We start from the raw sequence: 22,684 nt of genomic DNA on the forward strand, positions 1-22,684 counted from the left end.
TGTTTATTCATAGTATGAGTGATTCAGCCAATGATAATAACATCCTGAGAAAAGTCAATCATAGAACAATCAGCATAAAACATTGAAAAATATAGATAAATATAAAGCATATCAATTTAAAATAATCTTAATTTAAAGTGTAAATCATGTCCCTGATTTATTTTAGCACAATCATTTTAATAAGCTTATTCCAGTTGACATTTTTAATCAGTTACTTGGTTGATGGTTAAAAAATATTGTCAGAAAGTAAAAAAAAAAACAGTATTTATGTGAAATGATCACGGCATCTCGCAATCCCGTCTTCCAACTAACAGCTCAAATGTCGCCTTATTTGCTCCACAAGTTTCTCTTCATTACAGTGAGGCAAGCTTGACCACGTTTTAATGTTATCCAAAAAAAAAGCGAATGTTTTTCAGAAGATTCCTGCCTTTTTCTTCAGGTCACTCTGCCTCCACTTTGGCAGACGCTTGAAGTCTGAGCGACTCGTTCCCAGCAGGTTCTCAAAGTCCACATCAGACAGGTAGTCCTGAGTTCACAACACAGAGGACAGAAAACGCTTAGACTGACCTCTACTGTACACACTGTGTCGTTGCATCAAGATACACACACCAACAACACGCTCAGCAGCTCCCACTGACTCACATCATCTTTACAGCCATGGAAGGATTGACAGACTTGTAAAAACCCTCTTTACCTAAAGGTGGGGGATGGATCAGACTGAAAAAGGCCAAAAACAACTACAAAAAAGAAAGGAGGAGGCAAAGACACACACCCGTCTACATCAGTGGAGACAAGGTGCAGCAGGTGAACAGCTGTAGTTTCCTATTGTTATTACCATCACTGAGAACCCATCTTAGTCATCACACATCACCAACCAGCTTAAAAAAGCACAGAAAAGGCTCTACTTCCTACTAGGGGTCGACCGATATTGGTTTTCCTGGGCCGATACGGATTACAAGTAGTTAATGAGAACGATAAGTGATATTTGGAAGTGATATGCATTTACAATAAAAATGAAAATCTTTATCAATATTTAGAATTTGGAACATAACAAACTCCATCGTAAAACTTTGTTTAAATGCCTTTATCAAATGTTTAATCAAAGCTGAAAAAAAAGAATAAATAAAAATATCTCAATGAGGTTTTACAAAGTAAAAGTTCCTCCAATGCTGACACTTTCTTTGCACTCTGTAGTCGTTTATATAAAATGCCGATACAGATAATCGTCAAAATGCCAAATATCGTCCCCAATGATCAGCCAGGCCGATAATATGTTGACCCCTACTTCCTACGGAAACTTAGAAAGGTTGAACTCCTGAGCAAGATGGTGGTTAACTCCTACAGAGGAGCAATAGAAAGCATACTGAGTGGAAACATCATGAACTGGCATGGTGCGTGCACGGCCCAGGACAGGAAACCTCTACAGCGGGAGCTTAAAACTGCCCAGAACATCACTGGTACCTGTCTACAGAGCACCTGTGACCTCAGTGAAGTGAGGTGTCTGCACAGAGCCCAAAGGACACTGAAGGACAGCAGCCACAGTCTGTTCACCCTGCTGCCATCTGGGAAAAGATACAGAAGTATCCGCTGCTGAACCACCAGACTACAGAGCAGCTTCTTTCCTCAGACTGTGAGACTCCTCAACTCCTCCTTCAACGCCAAAAGCTGTTTAAGATTATTTAAGAACCAACACATCTACTTTGTACCTTGCACAGTGTCTCATTGTGGTTGTTCTGTGTGTCTTTGAAGTGGTTTCTCTTCATAGTTTGTGAATCCTCCATCATTTTGTGTCTCTTTAACATTATTTTCTGTCTTCTTCTAGACATTTTGTGTCACTTTGTGGTTGTTTTGTGTCTCTTTATAGTCATTTTGTGTCTCTTTGTAGTTATTTTGTGGTCATTTTGTGCCTTTATGTCTCTTTGTAGTTACTTTATGCATCATTTTAGTCATTTTGTATCTCTTGGTAGTCATTCTGTGTCTTTTTGTCATATTTTGTGCATCTTTTCGGTCATTTTTTTATGTCTAGTTAGTTTCTTTGTAGTAATTTTGTGTCTCTTTGTAGGTAGTTTGTGTATCCTTGTAGTGATTTTGCATTTGTGTCTCTTTGTGGTTGTTGTTATTTTGTGTGTCTGTGTAGTAGTTTTAAGTCTTTTTGTAGTTGTTTTGCACCTCTGTCTCTTTGTACACCTGTAGTGATTTTGTGACTCTTTGGATTTATTGTGTTTTATTCTCATTATTTCGTGACCCTTTGCAGTAATTTTACACCTTTGTCTCTCACTAAATGCTTTGAGGCATTTTTTAACTCTTGTTTTTCTTTGTGGTTGTTTTCCATCTGGAAGTAGTCACTTTAAACATATAACTAAAAAAATATGATGTGAAATCATTAAAGAAAGCATAAGATGCAGGTTTTCTTTTCTAAAAGCAGAGCTGGTCTGCTGTCAAACTGATGTAAACAACTTTACTTAGTTTGAGTTTGTTTTATTGTATTTCAGTGAAACTGTAACCTTGGCATGCTGCGCAATACTAACAAAGGACAAACAAATACAAATACTGGATTAAAGTTGGCAGATCCTTAATAATCTCTAAAAATTAAAAGACCCTAATCAGGATTAGCAGCAAATTTTTACCTAAACTGTAACTTTTCCATCAAGAAAGCAGATTCTCTAAGCTGACCATGTTTGCAGCATTCACAAAATTAAAAACACCTAGCGTATTATGACTTTAATATTTTTGCACCAAATCCATAATTCTGCACCCACCTCTCTTTGGCTGGGGTCCACTCCCTGCGGCAGCTCACTGGGAGACTTATTGATGAGGAGCTCTGGGTCCAGATACATCCCAGAGCCTCCAGCAGAGGGGGACACCGTGCCACCAGCTGAGGACGATGGCGTGAAGCTAGAGGAGGGGGACACGGTCATGGATGTTCTCTGAGTAGATGGGCTGGTGGGAGTAGAGGGTCTGGGGGACAAATCGCCTCCGTGAAACCTGTAGACTGGAGGGGAGCTCATGGGGCCTCCTGGAGCCTGGTAACCACCCCCACCAATCCCTGCAGGACTCTTACTGAGACTAGTGTTGTTCAGATCCTTCAGACAAATGGACATGAGTGAGCAAATTCATATTTTTGATGGTTTTTTAAATGAAACTTGGGAGAAAAGTTGTAAACATTCACATATTAGTGGCAGTATTAGTAATGTTAGATACATTAGTAGTTAGTACTTTTGTGATATTAGTATATTTAGTCAATTAATGAAAGGATTAGTGTCAATCATCACTTACTACAGTGATCTGTGAGAGAGATGCTGGATCACTCAGCTTTTTTTTCATCTCCTCATAGGAGTTTCCTCCCTGTTGAGAAGATCAAGTGAGCCGGGATTGAAAATTGGTAAGCATGCGGAGTCATCTTCAAACAAACCATGAAATCATCCACTGTATGTTCTCTCTAACTCCTTAAAATGATTTGTTCACGTGCGATATCTCTTCAATCATCGTGTTACCGTAACGGAAATGCACAGTCACAGAATACTATTAATAGTGATTTGTATTGTTTATTCATGCTGCATTAATGCATCAAAAGTACTCTAGTGCCTCTCAATGAGATCAAAGAACCTTTAACAAACTCACGCTCCACTTATGAGGATCCCATGCATTGAACCAGCCGGTGAAGGTGGGCGGTTCGTATCCCTGTTTGACAAAGATGATGGGTGTGTCGGGGTCACGGCCTGCAGGGTGGGTCTTCAGGTATTCCTGCGCGCTGTTCCACGCCTCTTTAGTCTCGTACTGGTTAGCTGAGTTTCCAACCCACAAGAAAATCTGAGGCGGTTAAGAAAAATATGAAAATGTGAACTTTTTATTTGCACTGACAGATGCATTGTATGGAATTTGCAATTTGCAATTTGTGCTTTGGTATGGTGATGTCTGGATACTGTGAACTAAGTGTATGCTTCTTTATCTTTCACAATATGTGAGAGGGAAAAAATATAGTTCCTAGCTATGTTGCTTATTATTTTTGCTCTTTGGTACAGTTTGGTACAGCGGGAAAAAAAGCAAATGCATAAGAATACTTTTGTTTCAATTTAGGGACCGTTCATTTTTTACGAGAGAAGGGGTGGTGCAAAACACGGGAGGTACTTTTTTATTTTTAAGCACTAGGGGGTGAGTTTTGAATTTTTTGCAGGTGCATATGTATCTGTATGCCTCTGTATATATATATATATATATATAATGAATATATGAGCATTGTTGTGTGCATGGGCATGTATGCATATTATGGTTTTATATATATTATATGCATATTAGTATGTATATGTGTATGCATCTATATATATATATATATATATATATATATATATATATATATATATATATATATATATATATATATATATATATATACACACACACACATATATATACTGATATTTTGAATTGAATTTAATTGAATTTATCTATTTTTATTTATTAATTATTTTAAATGTATTTAATTATTATTTACAATCTTTTTTGTTGGTATAATTTTTGAAAAACTCAGTAAAATGATTGTCAAAAAAAAAACCAAAAACAACAGACAGCAGCATTTTGTCCGACAAAATCCTCTTGCTAGAGACTGAGATAACATTTAATAAATTAACTTTAATAAACTGCTTTCATTATAAGAAAAAAAATGTAGTGTAGTAGCTACACTGTGTAAATACTGAACAAACACTTTCCCTAAAAGCATCAGGTCCCAATAGGCTTTGCCACTGAAAATAATCTCTTTTGCTATGAAATTAAAATACAAAATAAACCCAATAACAGGAACTTCAGAGGGAGTGTTAGTTGACTCATCTGGGTGTTGCAGTCAAATGTTCGTTAGCATGTTGGATGTGTTTCATTCACAGACCTGACACCGGTGGAGCAGCACAGACACATTGTCCTTGTCTTACAGACCACACAGCTTTCTGTCCGGTGCCGCTGAAGCTGATTAGTGACCCGCAAACAGCTTTTCCAGCCCCGGAGTTTTATTTTCTCTCCGTTTGTTGTGCTAACCACCGAAGTGTTGCTAACAGCGTACGGCTAAAAGTGTCCGGGCGGATTTCGCGCATATAAATGGTTCCGCGTTACGCGCTTCGGCGCAAAAGTGATTTGTATTCTGAAACCGTTTACCTAATTTTCTTATATATAGTAAAGAAAACCTACCAGTGTAGTAGGAATAATTTCAAAAACCTATGTTTTCATCATTTTAGTGTGGCAGCCTGCCTTAAAAGGGATTATTATTGAGCATTGTCATCTTTCTTGCCTATTAAGGGGTGGTAAGGAAGAAAAATTAACCAGCAATATTTGGGTTATGAAGCATATACTTAAATCACACATAAAGATACTCTCATTGCCAGTTTTAGGGGTCACAAGTGTTCAAATCAAGTCATCAAAGTCAGGGTCTCACCCCAAAGTATTGTTTATGAATAGATAAATAATATTCAGCTTTTTGTCCAAAATATCTTTCATATGTTTAATGGCATTAAGCATTTTCAGAGCATAAGTGTGTGAGGTTTTTCAGCAGCTGCTGACAAACCTCACACACTTATGCAGCTCTGATATAGTTCAGATGAGATATAAGTTATGAGAGTAATGAAATGTTTTTACTCTGTCCCAAAGGAAGACCTAAACGTGTCAAATGTGACTTTTTTCACATTTGAACTGATTTCTTCCTCTGATACAGACTGATCCTGTTTTTTTGTTTGAGTTTGTTAGAGAAGCTTTAGACAATAACACCCAACTTCATGAAACAGTCCTATATTCAGGTTGAAAGAATTAATTTGGTTGGATAAGCTGCAGGACAGGTCTGTTTGACAGAGAGTGAAGGCGCTGTGTATATAGTCAGGTCTTCACCATGCTCTTCTGAGATTATATCTTTAATAATAATGTTAGGTTAAAAATTAAAGATTCATTTGGTGTGCTTTGCAGGATGATGAAATGCTGAGATATAAAATTTACTGTATAAGAGTTTTACTTGATCGTTTCTATAGTATAGATTTTAGATTCTCTTTTATTTTTTGAGCTGATCTAACTGTCTCTCATAAGCGTTTATTTATGGATTAGGCTATATGAATAATAAAATAACTTTCTGAGTGAAACAATCCCTTTAAATATACCAAACGGCATTATAGATACCTTGCAACTTTCACCTTAATCTAAAAAAAATATTCAGTTTTTAAAGATTAAAAACAACCTAAAATTTACAAAATAACATTGCAGGTCACTGCTGCCCTCTTGGACGCCCCATTGGCAGATAAAATATAACAAAGTGTGACCTTCCAGTGGAGTGAACATGATGCAGTGACATATAGGCCGCTTTCTATGAGCTGCTTCCCCTTAGGTGGACAGTCTGAGTCAACCACCGTCTCTCACCTCCTCCCAGGTGTCCAGCAGCATGACATCCTCCTCGTCCAAGTCGCTCTGGGCAAAGTCGTCCACCTCGGTCATTCTGAACTGACCTGTCTGATTGGAGCACTCGAACAGGCGGGGACTGTGAGGAGGCTCCTCCCTCTGCAGTCTGAGACAACACAGAGCTCACACTGTCATTACAACTGTATAATCTGCTGTGTGTGTGTGTGTGTGTGTGTGTGTGTGTGTGTGTGTGTGTGTGTGAGACTATATTGCATATGACATTGGGCATATTCCACTGACCTTGATATAAAAATAATCCATGCAGATTTAAATGTAAGCTTATTAATGTCTCAAAATATGATTAAAGAGCTTTTTGGGGGGGTGAGTTTTCGCAAAAATCCTTGTTGTTGTGATTGTTTCTATTTTATTTATTTACATACTATGATATAAAGAAAAAATAAAATATGTAGAGAACAATGAGTCCTGGGTGATTGCTCACAGTCATTAACGTGTGGGTGTAGAAGTTTTATGGAGCAACAAAATCCAATATCTCTTGAGGCTGCAAAACTATCACCAAAAAGTGTGCTTCAAAAGCTGTTGCTGCTGTCTGTGCTTACCTCTTGTCACTAGCATAGGGAGCCTTTCCTCCCAGAGCTACCCAAAATTCAGATGGCTCTTGGCCCTCCATCACCACCTGCTTGTCCTGCTTGGACAGCACATCAGACATCGCTCTCCCCATCACCCTCTCATCCCCGCTGCAGCCCTGGAGACAGACAGACAGAAGCAGACATCAAACAAACAGATCTGTGTGAAAATGCGAGCACACCAACATGAATTCACATTTTTTTCTCTTTAAAAGGGAGCTCATGCTGCTTTCTGCAGCTTGTTATACTGCTCCATAATGATGCACGTACCTTTCCATACCACAGGTAACATATATGGTCGGTCTTCAGCAGGAAAACATCATTGGTGTTGAGAGACGAGGCCCTCGCCAGCACTTCAGTGGCCTTGGTGTTCAGCTCATTAGTCCCTTTGACCTGGAAGAGCCTCGCACCTCCGTCAGGGCTGACCACACCTGGTCGGCCTGTACCCCCCTAAACACACACGCACACACAAATGCACACACATAAAATATAAATTCATCATTTCCCTTTTGCGCTGCAGTAGTAATTTCTCCAGCCTTACACACATAAAAAGATCATTTTTGCACTTGCAATTGTAATCCATCAAACATAATCTTCAGTGTGAAAAGTTGCACCTCGAAGATGATGAGTTTGCCTTTGAAAATAGCCAGGAAATGGCGAGGCTCCTTTCCCATGACCACCCTGACCTGGACAGGGGCTCCATTGTACTTGTTATCAACATTAACAGCCTGGTAAGCACAAGCTGTGATCTCATCTTTAGTGGCATGACGGCCCTGATATAAGACAGGCAATACATCAAGTTAATACAGAGCACTTTTTTTTTTAATATGGAGGCCCTTTTCTGCCAGTTTAATGTAAAAAAAATCCTGTAAGTCATATTAATAAGAGACTTTCTCAAAAGTAATAACGTACTTATCTCAAATTTATATAGAATATAAAGATAGTGAGAAACCTTCTTATAATAACGAGAATTAATCTATACCATTTTTCATTATTTTGAGAAATGAACTCGCTATTTTTAGATACTACTGCATTATTTTTTTTTTAAAGTTTCTCATAATTTTGAGACATTAAGTCAAAGTTTTAAGAAAGTTTCTAATTATTCTAAGAGACTTACTAATTATTTAGAGATACTACATCATAACTCTCCGAAAAATCTCAATGTGTTGACCGAAAAAAAGCCATTATTTTGAAAAAGAGATATAAACACATTACTTTAAAATACAAATTCATTATTTTGAGATAACTCATTGTTTGGAGAAAGTTTCTCATCATAACGACTTACAGGATCTTTAATTTTTCCTCCACACTTGCATAAAGAGGCCTCCATACTTTTAAATAGAAAGAGAGCTAAACAAACAAAGGAGAATATTCCTTCTATGATGGCACTGACCTGCCACATGTAGACGATGTACTGCTGCTGGCCTGATCTTTGATATGTGTACAGCACCAGGTAGCAGTCTCCTCCATAAAACTGTCCATAAGTACTTGGATTAACTTCAGCCAGCTCCAAATTCTCAATACGCCACACCTGTGACAAAAAAAACAGCATTTACCTTCTCGTGATATTGTCATTGAAGTTAGATGTCTGTCTATGCTTTTGCGTTTGTGTGCATTTTGGCATTAGACAAAGTTTCCTCACCTTAACATCTCCAGAGGCGTCATCCACCATACGCTGCTGTGCTGCCAGCTCAGGACGCGCGTGGAGCTCCATCACATCAAACTTCACTTGGTCTACTTTGGCTGTATGGAGACCCAAAGTGTTCAGTATCAATCAATAAAGTACCTAAGATAAGCTCTCTATTTTGAAAAGAAGGAGCATAAAAATGTAACTTTTAAAGTTATCTGACCCCGAAGTGAATGCTTTAAAGGTTACCTATTTTTCCTGGGCTGTAGGTGGTACCAAGACCCTGAGTTTGCCCTTTATCTCTCCAGGATTTGAACAAGTGTTTGAACATTGCTGACTCTCCTCCCTCAGTCATCACCTCCACACTGGTGTTGGATGGGTAGTTCTTGGCTTTGATGTAGCCCTGGCAGGAAAAAAAGAGATAAATTATTACTAGTTTATTGTGTTAAACCCAAAAATAAATAAATAAATAAAAATCAGAAATCAGAAATACCTCCCCATTGAGGAAATTGTTGATTGTTACTGTTGGTGTCATATATAACATAGAGAATTATAAAAACATAGAAATAAAAAGTAAAAAAAATAGAAGTATATACTAATATTTACATATATGTGTGTGTGTGTTTGTGTATTATAGGACACTGTCTAACACTGGTATGTAAAATATGTAAAAAGTATAAAAATATATGTATTTCTACAATTAATAAATAATGTGTGTATAAATATATATATACACACACATATGAATAAAAATATTTACATCATGCACATCATATTTTAAATATGCATGCATGAGTAGTGTATGTGAGAATGATCAAGATATCAAAAAGAATATTGCAACAGTTGAATTATTGCGCTGATTATTGTACAGAAGTGTTGCAAAATAACCATCATTTTCACTAATTATCAGATTTTTCAAATAATTTCAAAATCTTTTAAGTAAATGGGAGATTTATGTAGAGTAAGTATTGCTCTGGCTTCACCTCTGATAGCATATATTTCGTAACTTGGTACACTCACCACTGCCCTGTTGAGGGCTTCTCGCCGCTCTTCCTTGGAGGCCTGTTTGCCTTTCCACACCATCACACTGGAGCCTCTCTGGTCCACGATGTAACAGTCCTGACAGTGAGAGAAAAAATAACAATGAACAGTGAGACAGGGCCCATGTTCTATAATAACAGTCTCTAGGGAATATGTTCAAGGGATGAAAGAGAATTACAGAGGAGTGCAGCAGATCCTGCGTCAGAGGCTGCGTGGCCACTTCTTGAACCACAAGGTTCCCGCTATTTTCAAAAACACTGAGGAGAAATACAAGAAAAACAGTGAGCAACATCATTAAATATTCCCAACATGCTGCAGCAGTGAATCGGTGGATCAATAAGAGGTCCTTACTGGTAGAGCCTGACGTTGGTGCTCTGTGCCTTGTTAGGTTTGTCATCAGGAACGGCCTCCTTCAGCTGCCCGGTTCTTTGGCCGAGCACTGCCGTCATGACTTTCATGAGCTCAGGGGAGTCCTGCTCATCCCCGCCCTCCACCAGACCAATCTGAGCTCGACCTCCTCTCTCTCTGTCCCGAATGTCCTGAGCCAACAAGACTGCCTGCAAACAAGGAAGATCCACTTAAGAAATACAGATTGTAGCTCTTACTTTTGCGTATAACAACAAATATTAATGGTTACAGATTGATCCAACAACCACAGACCATTTGGTGTGAGTCATTAAAGACATCCTACAGATAGAAAAGCATGTTATTACATGACTTAGAAATAAAATACAACTAGTAGTGTGCACTAGCAGATGGCTGCTAGAATTCATTGCAGCTGCAATACATGCAGCGCAGTTGCGCCCATAGGAATTGTCCCTCCTGGCTCCCTTACAGTCAAAATCATAAAATATAACAAAATGTTAAGGTTTTTTTTCATCTTATCATTGTGACTAACTTCAGGTGATCTTGATCATTTATCAGGTATCAATGGTACGGTTCAAACTTTTCAATGGATGTGAGTTTTTGAGCCAGGACAATGGCGGAAAAGTGTCCTGCAACAGACTAAGTAAGGCTAGTTTTTAGCCATAACGATTGCCCAAAATGTGTACTCCATGCTTCAGCTCTCTGATGTTGTTGAAGACTTGCAACCCTTTCTGTACAATTGAGGAGTCAGTGGTCATTGACAGTATACAACAGACAATAAAACAGGTTTCTCAACAATTATGAGTCACCACAACCACAAGAGGTCTTTGAGCAAACAGTCACAAAATATTAAACTGGTTGGTCCAGTAGTATGTGAGATCAGCTGTGAACAGAAAGATATTTACATGCACACACACACGCACACGCACACACACACACACAACAAAATGCATGATCCCCTCAAGGCTTACACCTGGTAATAATTAGATCATTATAATCTCTGTCATAACCCTCTTTGTCCAAATTCTTCTCATTTTGCTGTGATGCTTTACCACTCATTGACAATTATAAGCTTAATTTATAGAGATAAATTAAGATTATTCACTTCAGTTCATGCCAACTTGCTGTCCTTATTTTTCAGTGACTGAAATGTGGATACATTAATGCCAGGCAACAATATTTGCTTTTGTTCTAAATTTTCCCAGATATGTTATTGCATTAGGTTAGTTCACCCATTTACAAAAAATAAAATCAAGTAAAAGTAAAGAAAGAGAGGACAAATATATTTGAATCTTAGGGGTTTTTTTTATATAAAAATGAAGTCTCCAAAACCCTATGTCGAGATGTAATTTCTGACACATGACTCCTATGCAGTGGTGTAAAGTATAAGTACATGACTGCTCTTCTATGAGCAGCTGGAGTGGAGGATTACCTTGAGTTTCTCTCTCCTGTTGCTCTGGGGGCCGTTCCACTGCACTATGGCTTTCCCCATATCCAGCAGGAATATATCTCCATTGTTAAAGCTGTTCCACGACACCTCCACCTGCACACATGCACACAAACTTTAACAGGAGAGTTATAAACCTTTATTCAAATGCTCACTACTCAATAAACCAATAAAAAAACAATCTGAGAAACAAATGTTGTGAGCATAGGGAAATATCAATTAAATACCACACAGCCTTAGCACTCTTCGGGCAATTAGCACCTACTTTGACAGCTATGGCAACAAGCATGCCATAATTTGTTTAAGAGGGAGTGCCAGCACCCCTTGTAGCGTGGCTGTGTGAAGCCTGTGATGGCTCCAGTGGGAGGTGTGGGGCAGCCGCAGCATTAATCGCTGTCATAGCCCTTTATATTCCAGGCTGCCTACCTCCGTCGCTGTGACATGCTTCCTGCCTTTGACGTGCAGCAGTCGCAGGACGTTGTAGACGTTTGTGTCAACATGGTGAAAACCTGAGGCCACTCCACCCTTCTTGTAGCTGTGGAGAGATCAGCGTTACCAAAGTTCAAGTGCAATAACATAACAATGAACACACACGTGACGCAAGGTTATTCCAAAAGAATGTGTTTCTTGTTTTGTCTGTTTTGAAATGTAACGTCAATGTTAATGCTTTGAAAACCAAGCAATTTGGTTTGAGGTTTCTTTCAAAAACATGGAGTAAAGGCAATGAGATACTTAACAAGACACAACCCAAAAATGAGCAAGAAATTGGTTAAAAAAAATGACCAGAAGAAAATTCCAGAAAAAAAAATAGAGAAAATTCACAAAAGCATGTACCTTTTTTTCTGTGATACAATTTTAAATATATTATTATAAATATAGTTTCTGAACATTTTTCCTATATGTTTTTTTTAATTACTGTTTTTAAGAATATCCCCACCCATTTTCACTTTCTTGTCACCTTTTACTTTTTTCTCACAGTTTGTGAGACATTTCTTGCCAAGTTGCCCATTGCCTTTTATCCCAAGTTTTTGAAAGAAAAATGTGCTTATATTTTCAGAGGGTCAAATAACCTTGAATCAAATACACAATAAAAAGCCAGAGTTTAACGACCTGGGCGAGAGGAAACAGTGTTTTTCTGTGCTTAGCCTCAACAAAACAAGTGTAATTTGTGTCATAATGATTTCATGCAGAGGGATTACTGTTGTAAGCCATGTCTCAGGAAGATTACAGCATAAGTGTGTGTGTGTGTGTGTGTGTGACTCCCTCTATTTATTTGGTCACCACCCCCTTTCTAGTTCACATACCAGCCCTTTCTCTTTGACTCACTCACATGAGGCCATTTTTGAAGTAGCCCCTGAACCGTGGTGACTCATTCCCCTGCACCTCCCTGTGCTGCACCGGACTCCCTCCCAGGTGCTCGTCCAGCTGGGTTACGTAGATGGCAGCTGCACCTTGCTCGTCCTGAGAGGAGGAGTTTCCTATCCAGTAGTGGATGTCAGCTGACTGGCCTGAGCCCGCCTTATTCTGACTTATCTGATGAAAAACACACATCACACTAGCACACACACACTATCAAAGCATGCATAAATCACATGCACTGCATAAATGTCGAGCCTCTTGGGAAATCAGACCGTATTGTTACTTACATAAAGAACAATGTAACAGTCTCCCTCAAAGAAGTTACCAAAGCCTTGGGCTGGAACAGGCACCATCTGCATGTTCTGAATGAGAACACAACAAAAAACATGTTACGAAATCTCCCACAAAATAAGACCAGTGTGACCGCTAATGTCCAAATATTGGAAGCACGTTCTTTGTTCCAGGGCTGACTTACATTGATGGTCCATATCTGCAGGCCTGGCTTTCTGTTGACATTTCTAAATGTGTCTCGATTGTCATCACTCATCATTCTGCTGAACTGAAACAAACACATGCAAGGCAAAAAAGACTGAGAATAACCATTGTTTTTAAACTTGCATTTAACACTGTTTAACCCTTTGAAACCTGGATCGACATCAGTTTTCTTGTGCTGCCTTCAGATGTCTTTCACAAGTATCAAAAACCTCAAGAAATATCCAGAAAACTGCAAGAAATTACTAGATCTAGAAGGTTGTTTTTAAAAAGCCATGAAAAAAATGTCCAGAATAAATTACATATTTAAAATTATGTTACAGAGTTATTATTTTTTTTCAGGTCATTTTTTAGTTGCTGTTTTTTTTAGTTTTGTTTTTATATTTTTCTTCCTGTTTTGTTGCTAATTTTAAGGTAATTTTCTTTTTTTCTATTTTTCTGTCATTTCATTTTATGTCCCTCATTGTCTTCTCTCTGTTTTTCTTTTTAAAGAAATAAAGGGGTTTAACTTGAAAAACCTACTGCTAAAGTTCTGAAGTGCATTATGTATTCTAACTATGAGGGTTTATGCTCAACAGCACATCATAACGCTGAATAAAAATCTTTTCTGAAATGAATGATGTAAGTTTATTGTGTCTTCAAAGATTACACACACAAACCAAGCTGGTCCCAGGAACAGACCGAATCATCTCAATATTACAGTCAGCTTTCTGGTGTTATTACAGTCAGCTTTCACATTCCCTCCCATTGTGGGCCTTGTTGGCAGAGCTCTCCTATCGCTACGCCCTCTGATCACTGCTCCCTACTTCTTCCGTCATTGTTTCCTGAATTTAGAAAACACTCTGTATCAACATGGCCCTGACACCATTGTTTTTCATCCTCTGAACACAGTGACATCACCTGAGTGCAGAAGCAGATACACACACCAAATTGAGTACAGATTATAAATGTATACACACTTATCATTTTAGTTCTCATCTCGGGCAAGAAAAGATACAAGAAAATATTTCCCATGTTGATTCATATTTACTTAACTATTGTACTTAGCGATGGTTTTAGGGGACAGTCCACACCAAAATCTGATCTTGACTAGAGGCTGAAGGTGAGCTGGCAGTAGTTTCATGCTTCCTTCTGCACGGTGATATGGCAGGCAAAATAGTTTCTACGTGAAACTGCTCACAGCAAGGTCTGTGGATTATCTTGAGTAACCAGGTCGTGACCTCTGGAAAGAGACATTTTCTACTGATAGTCTTCTTTTAGATTTGTCTTGAGTAAAGATTTTAATGCAGAACTTTTACTTTTATACAACAATAGCTTTTTTTGGAACAATTTCTTGTTTATGAGCAACATTAGCATTCATTAGGACTCATGTTTCTGGCCAAATCTAAGTGCAATTCTCACTCAGCTCTGTTTTGGTCCCTGCCAACTTTTTGGCAGCTAAATTGTCCACAATGTTCAGTTGAGCAACTTTCAATTTTGCAATTTTGCAGTTTGCAATTTGGTGCTTGGCAGGTAGCCTCCAGTTGGTTTATTACCACTTTTGCTATTTAAAAAAAGCTACCTGCTGTAAGAATGAATAAAAACATTGAAGTTGGGACCGGAAAAAACAATTCACCAATAAAAACCAGACTTGTGAAATGCTCAGGAGAATTAAGGGAAACTGCCAAGATGACGATACTTTGAGAGGATTTAAATGTTTCTACCACCACTGCTTATGGTCTAACAGTATTAAGTAGGTCTGTGTGTTAGAAACAGCATATGATAAAACACATATTCAACTGAACTCCTCCAAAGTACTTGAACAGAAAAATATAACATTTTTGAAGCCTCCTCCTCCTCATCGCTCATCCTTCGAGTTCCCTATCTTTTCAGTGGAAACAGATGTCTCCAAAGTGACAAGTGAAGCATTTCAAAAGATTGCATCGCTGACAGCGAAACACCTCTAATCCTCCTAATGAGTGTCAGCTTGGCGCCATAGCAACATACAAGTTCTGCAATCAGCGGCGCTCAAACAGCCTCTTGACTCAGATATCAGAAACAACAGCACTGATAAGCAAACACACTGAAACACCAGCTGAGCCCAGAATATAGGCTTAGTGGTGACACGCTGTATGGAAACAGGCTCGGTGGGATGCTGCGCTACCGGCAACATATCATGAATGCAAATACAGGATCTCTGCATACATGATGTGATTGGCAAATAGCTGGAGGAACCGTGGCTGCAGTTATTCTCCAGAGAAATAACCCAACTATAATTCACCGGCTCATACACAGGGTCTAATCTTTGCTTCAGGTGCAGGAATTAAATGTCTGGCTGGGCAGTGACTGATGGAGTGGGTGGTGTAAGGTGAAGTGAGACAGATCAGGCCAGCCGTACAACACCCGGATGTAAACCACACCCTTTATTATTACTATCAAGGTTCTGGTTTTTAGGTAATCAGATAAAAAGAGGTGACACACACACAGCAAACAGAGAAAAGGGCAGAGATTTCAATTACATGACAGGACTTTGGCTCAAGTTGCAAAACTTCATTTGGTGTGTGAGTTTAAAGACTGAAAGGCAAATACTGAGTCATACTTATTTCATAATATCTTAGGTCTAATTCATAAAGAGCTGCCTTTCTATAAGCAGCTTTAAAGCAAGATTATGCAGCCACAGTTTCCAATTATCTAAACAGGGTTCCCACGGGAGTTGAAATCCCAGAAAGTTTATGAATTTGAATAGAAAATCACACTGAATGCTGTTGAAAATAAGAATGCAAGAGACCACATAGTCATTATTGTGACAGTAATTGTAATTAAGAAGTGTTCACACATTTAACATTGAGCTTAAAACTGCCCTAAAATTTGGAAATTTCAAAGCTTTATTTCATCTGTTTTTTCATGATTCTTCTAACTGTTTCTTCTAATTACATGTTTGGTATTTGTGTTGTTTCTGTGGTGGTTATTTGTCTTGCTGCTTGTGTTCTTGAAAATGATTCTTAGGAGATCTCTTGTAAAAGAGATTTTATCTAGATAAGACTACATTATTAGATAAAAATAAATAAATAAAAAATAAAGGCTCTTTTTCTTTTTAGTTGTCATCTCTGAGCTTCTGTTAAACCAACAAGTTATCATATGAAATTATCTTATGTGTTTATTCAGATTGATCTGTTCTTGTTTTGTCTTGATTCTTGTCTGATTTGATCAAAGTGTGCATGGTGAATACTGGGGAGAAAATGAGAAGGATAATGTTTTAAATTATGTTTTTTAGATACAATTGCAAAAAGAGGAATATATAATGTATTCTCTCACATTCTGGGATTGTTTTTCTCAATTATATTTTATTTTAACTATCCCATTTCATCTGGTATGTTTGAAATATAGATCTAAAGTAAAACAAAAAAAAAAAAAAAACAACCTTTGTTAGTAATTCACCTTGATCTGTGTCTCAATCCATGCTGTGTTAGATCCCTGAATTTTCAGTTATTGGGTCTATAAAGTCCTTGAAAAGTCCTTGAATTTGAAGTTTAGGGTGGCGTGGGAATCCTGCTTGAAATAAATTCTAAAACATAATGTTAAAGTGGCCAAGTTTGCAGACATTAGCCTCCACAAGTGAGCTGTTGCAGCTTGACTCCTGAGCGTACTAAATTAGGCAAGAGTGTGCTTTATTGCTTATTGATTTTAATTTGCAAGAGGAAAATTGAGTTATTTCTTGATTCAGAAGTAACATAACATTACTTTAAAGCCAAACTTCAAAAAATGCCTAAGGCTACATTGTCTTTTCCTTTGTATACAAATATTTCTGCTTTTAATTTGTCCATTAAACTTGTTGACATATATATATGTACAGTTGTAATACCTTTTTGTGTATAATTTTGTATGCTGTTTCCTGTGCTGATCTGCCTATATATGTCTGCTCTAACTGTACCCTATGACTGCTACTCTGGTACAACATATAGAATTGTAATTTGTATATTTAATATTGTACATGATTTTATCCAAATGAGAGAGAACAGAGTGTGTTCATATTCAGGCAAAAAAAATTCACTGCAAAGCACAAATAATGTCTGCTTACTGTTAGGCTCTAAATAAATGATTTATTTATCTTTTTCTCGCTTCAAGGCAACATTTTGAGTAGATAAAAAAGTAGACTTAAAAAACACAAACCAGAAATAAACCACTAGTATTTATTTGTTTTTTTTTTTTCCTCTATGTATCTACAAGTCGATGGAAACATTGACTTGAAAACATTGTGAAAACCTCCTTTGTCCCCATCTAAACAAATTCGATAAATATTGAAAAGACAACAGTAGCTTATTACCTCACAAACTTAAGAAAAGTTACATTTTTAAAATCACCTGTTACTAAAAACTATTCATCATAGTGTTCATTCAAAAGGCCTAAACATCTACTGACCTTTTTTTGTTATCTGGGCAAAGAAAAGGCCACACCCATATATACTTCACATACTCAGACTGTAACCAAAATAACAGTTTCCCTCAGTATGAATGTCATATTTAAAAAAAAATGCTAAAATGGATTATATGTTATTGAAAAATTAATTCTATTATTTTGGTTAATTAAATTTCCTGCAAAAACATAGAAAAATCAGGTTGTAGAAGACTTTGCCTCAATTGATTAATTTTAACTAACTAACTAAACTAAAGGCATTGCTTTTTGCCAGTGGTCCATGACTATAGCTGTAGTGGCAACTCCCTGTAGTGAATGAATAAAAACCATTGTGCTCTGCAACTTGATCCCACTCAAAAATATGAAAAACAAATCATTTCTGAAAAGATGAACTGAAGGCTAGCGTTACGTCCATTGCTACAGGAAAGACTGGTTTCTCTTCAATTAAACTGTGGTGTCCACTGACTCAGGATATACAATGAGCTTTGTTATTGCTCTAAATACATGCTAATGTGTTCACCTCCTTTTATAACATATAACATGATGTAGGATATTAAAGAAACACTGCACAAGATCTGTTTTAAAGGTTATAAGAGTAAAAATGCTTAATAATAATAATAAAAATGCTTTTTTGTTGCAAACTGCAATAATTTAGATAAAGGAAATGGACAGATGAATGTTAAAAATACTGAAAATAACCTAGAAAAATATGTCACCACAATAAAAGTATGGATCTTACCTTGTGTTGTGTCTGGTGGAGAGAAGACTTTGTTGTTTCCTGCAAGTTGTGGAAATAGATTAGTGAAATATGCAATAAAGTATCGCTGACTTTCCCTCCTGTGTGCAGGCTGGAGTGTGTGTGGCAGAGAGGGCTGGGCGTATTTGTCTCCACTCCCAGGTTTGAACACACCTGCAATTTCCTGCCTCAATATTTACAGTAGTACAACAGCTTTAAATACGCCTCTCCTTACATTGTTTCCTGGCCCTGTATGAAAAAGAAGGTGTTCTGAGGCCGAGATTCTGGCTTGTTTTAAAGGGACAGTTCACACCCAATTAGAAAATACATATTTTTTGGCTTACCTGTAGTGCTATTATTCAATTTAGATTGTTTAGTTGTGAGTTGCCAAGTGCTGGAGATATCGGCCATAGAGATGTCTGCCTTCCCTTTAATATAATGGAAATAGATGGCACTCAACTCTCTCAAAGCACCAAAAACTACATATGAAAAACTCAGCATCAATAACTTTTTGGAAATCATGATCTGGTTTCTCAAGAAATTTCACAGCCCTTGTTGTGAGCAGTTTCATGTAGGAACTATTTTCTTTCACCTGAACTACGTCCACCAACCAAATCACTGCGCAGAAGGATGCGTGCATCTACTCTTGACAGCGCAAGATGTAAACTTTAATGATGTGTCCCTCAGCTGAGCTGTAAGGTCAGCTAGCTCAGTGGTGTCAGGTAAGCTAGCAGTAGATGCACTCTTCCTTCTGTGTGGTGATACAGTTGTCGGGTGTAGTTCAGTAGAAAGAAAATATATGACACTGCTCACAACAAGCACTGTGGATAATTGGACTACTTTCGGTATGTTTTCGTGCTACCGAACTACATCTGCAAACCGTATCACCATGCAGAAGGAAGTGTGCATCTACTGCTAGATCACCTAGCACCACTGAGATAGGTAACATTGCAGTTCAGCAGAGGACGCCATCACTGTTTACATCTTATGCTGTCATCCATGAGTAGATGCACACTTCCTTCTGCAAGGGCATACAGTCATCAGGTGTAGTTTGGTAGAAAGAAAATAGTTCCAACATGAAACTGCTCACATTAAGATCTGTGGATTATCTTGAGTAACTGACTCAGGATTTCTGTAAAGACACATTGCTGTTGAGTTTTTCAAATTTATTTTCTGATGCTTTGACCACCACCAGCCGAGTCACAAGTAGTTCTATTATATTTGCGAAAAGACAGACATCTCCAACAATCTGCAACTCTGTATTTTTGGTTTTAGGGTGAACCGTCCCTTTAAGGATGAATAAAGGGAGCCAGACATGCAGAATGATCCACAAAGTCAAGACGCTTGAGAAAACCACCTGAATTGAGATGGACTCGAGCCTCACTCGAGGTCCTGATTGTGCTTCAAATAGCCAGCCAGAGTTGTGTTTATATTCGGCTGAGCCCTCAGCAGCACAGCGGGCATTACAGGGGCCACTTGACACCAATTATTCATTCCACAACTGTTACAACTAGCAGATGGGGGAATTGGACTCAAGGAGCTCCGAGTGGTATTGGAAAGGAATCAGAGGCTTTCTGTGGCTAAGTCTCTCATTCTGTGCCTACTCACACAGACACTCGAGGAGAAACGCTTGACATTATTGAAGGTTTACAGCTCTGGGCTTTGATCTCCCAACAGAGGAGGTATTGGCAGCTTGTGTTTACATTTGTTTGCTAAATGTGGAGATGTATTAGCACACTGTAACCAAAGTGATTTGCACACTTTTTTTGAAGTATTAGACAAGAGGAGTCTTTGCAGAGTGTGACTGTTAATCTGTAGTCAAACACTGAATTTTATGTAGAGATACAAGAGAAGTAAATTGTGGGTGAGTTGCTTTAACAGCAAAGGATAACCTTGAAACCCACTGATCAAAAATAAAGGCTCTGTTATTTCTCTACCAAAAACATCAAGCACTGCCACTGCCATTCAAGACATTTCCAAACTAACCGTAAACTTCTTCTGTTGCATGCAGTCAGTGCATGAATCATGCATAAGGCTCCCTGGTGATGTTTTCTGTTCTGGGATACATCTATTTCACTTTGTCTTATATAGTTCACACAATCCCCTGCAAGGGAATCTGAAAAAACAGATTGTTACGTAACTAGCCTGGTTTTCTTGATAACCAGCAGCTTCAAATCAACAGGCTGAAAGTCTTTCTTACCTTTGACCACAGCTTTCCATTTTTAGATCCAATCCTGGGCTCCATGATGAAAAAATGCTCATTTCAACAACGTGGTGAACTTCGGTCCCCTAATATTTGAGGGACGAGTGGAAAATTAAAAGAGAAAAAAGGAAACCTCCACAAGAGTCTTTCAGGCTTGAACAATAGGGTCTGTAATGCCTAATCCACTGCTGCAGTTAAAGCGGCTGCTACGTAAGCGGAAGCTAAAAGTTCACATCAAGATATCACATGAAGCTGAGCTCCTCTTGGTTGCACATTAACTAGTTTATATCCATAATATTAATGCACCTGTGGATAATTTAACCTTGCAGACAATGAAGCTCAAACCTTTGTCCTCTTAAATTCATGATTAAAATGAAAATTTTAAATGTAACATTTTTAACAATACACATTATACCTTTGGAATGTTATTTAGCTTTAATTCTGCATTTAAAATAATTTAACATCAGTTTTAGATTGCTAGCTTCAAATCAAAATGAAAAAACACAACCTCTTTGACAGCAGACTTTTTGACTTGTCAAAGTAGGAAAGCAAAGGTGTATTCAGTGACAATTATCATGGCTGCATTCTCCTTAGGGGAGGCATTAAGCATGCTGGCTCACTGGATTAGCTCACTGGGACACTTACTGAAACTGGTCCATCGTTAAAATGATCACTTTCACCTGTGCTTTGTTAGAGGAAGATGTTGGCCAATCAAAACATCTGAAAAAAAAGCTGAAGGCTGCCTAAAGGAATTTTTAAAGATTATTTTTTGACATTTTGCCTTTATTTGATAGGACAGCTTTAGTGTGAAAGAAAAGAAGACATGCAGCAAAGGGCTACTGGGCAGCACAAATAACTGTACATTTATGTGTAAATATGTTGAAGTTTGTGTTGAAGATTGGAGCCAACTCTGTTTTGGCCTCCACTGCATGAAATGTCGCCACACTTGTGTTGCATCACAAAGAAAACAACGGTACACTCTGGAGCTTCAAGCCAAAAACTCGTCTGTCTACATGACAAAATGAAAACAGAGCTTTTGACAATCTTCACCCTTCTTTTTTTAAAAATATATGATCCATTCTCAGTGACCCAGTGTATAATGCAGTTTGCATCTGGATGAAAAGCCAAAATGCATAGAAAAGCTGCATTTTCAAATAAACCCATGAGCGTGTGCACTCGGCCTTAAAGTAAAATAACCTGTTAAGATGTTTTGAAATCCCTCACCAGGGGGCAGCAGAAACAAGCTGTGAACACAACATTGACATATTATCTCCTTTTAAACTGACATGTCAAACTTGTTTGAAAACAGATGCTTTTTTACTCATAAGCTCATCTGGAGCAACATTACTATTCATCTGGAGTCATGTTTCTGACCACTTAGTAAATGCGTTTTTAATGCTGACTTTCTTTTAGCTCTTTGTTTTGGTCTCCACCAACTCTTGAGGAAAATATCTTTCACTGTGTGCCTCATTACATTCAGCAGATAACTTTTCCTGTCTACTGTTCATTGCGGAGTTGGTAGCATACAGTCAGTTTTTTTTTTTTTAACTTTCTCAGTGATAATTCTTTGTGGGTTTGTCCCTGTGGCGTCAGCCGTAATGCAAGTCTTGCCCATGACCATGTGGATGAAAAGGGAGCTGAGCTGGAAGTCAATCTCTGTTCTGACCCTCACCTAAGGTCATGAGCTTTGGGTAGTGACTGAGTGAAGAATGAGATGCAAGCAGCCAAAGTAAGTTTTTGCGGAGTTGAGTTTCCTCTGTAGGGTGCCTGAGCTCAGCCTTAGAGATAGGGTGAGGAGCTCAGACATCTGGAGGGAGCTTGGAGATGCTCCTATGCTTCAAAGGGGGCCAGCTGAGGTGATTCAAGCATTTGATCAGGATGTCTCCTGGGCACCTCCAGCTAGTAGGAGGCCCCGGGGAAGACCTAAAACTCGCTGAAGGGATTATATTTCTCATCTGGCCTGGGAATGGCTCGGGATACCCCAGGAGGAGCTGGAAAATGTTGCTGAGGAGAG

At 38.2% G+C, this 22,684-nt stretch overlaps 1 protein-coding gene across 2 annotated transcripts; it reads right to left on the minus strand.

The window, feature by feature from the left end:
- Positions 1-2: 2 nt before the first annotated feature.
- On the minus strand, positions 3-21,244 carry vill (villin-like). Of its 2 annotated transcripts, XM_042510034.1 has the most exons (22): positions 21,179-21,244; positions 20,668-20,756; positions 18,471-18,509; positions 13,323-13,406; positions 13,135-13,209; positions 12,819-13,021; positions 11,915-12,023; positions 11,474-11,584; positions 10,027-10,232; positions 9,854-9,932; positions 9,655-9,753; positions 8,884-9,037; positions 8,650-8,750; positions 8,401-8,538; positions 7,622-7,780; positions 7,278-7,457; positions 6,981-7,126; positions 6,385-6,529; positions 3,622-3,810; positions 3,277-3,345; positions 2,760-3,083; positions 3-526 (listed from the first exon to the last, which is right to left on the minus strand). In XM_042510034.1, exons 2-22 carry the CDS (start codon positions 20,710-20,712, stop codon positions 413-415), a joined length of 2,769 nt encoding a protein of 922 aa, XP_042365968.1. In that variant the 5' UTR covers positions 20,713-20,756; positions 21,179-21,244; the 3' UTR covers positions 3-412. The 2 variants fall into 2 exon arrangements, with proteins under 2 accessions (XP_042365968.1, XP_042365970.1); XM_042510036.1 differs by lacking the exons at positions 3,277-3,345; positions 21,179-21,244 and having other exon boundaries at positions 20,668-20,834.
- Between the last annotated feature and the right edge of the window lie 1,440 nt (positions 21,245-22,684).

Source organism: Plectropomus leopardus, chromosome 21 (assembly GCF_008729295.1).
Source record: "Plectropomus leopardus isolate mb chromosome 21, YSFRI_Pleo_2.0, whole genome shotgun sequence".
Classification (NCBI taxonomy): Eukaryota; Metazoa; Chordata; class Actinopteri; order Perciformes; family Serranidae; genus Plectropomus; species Plectropomus leopardus.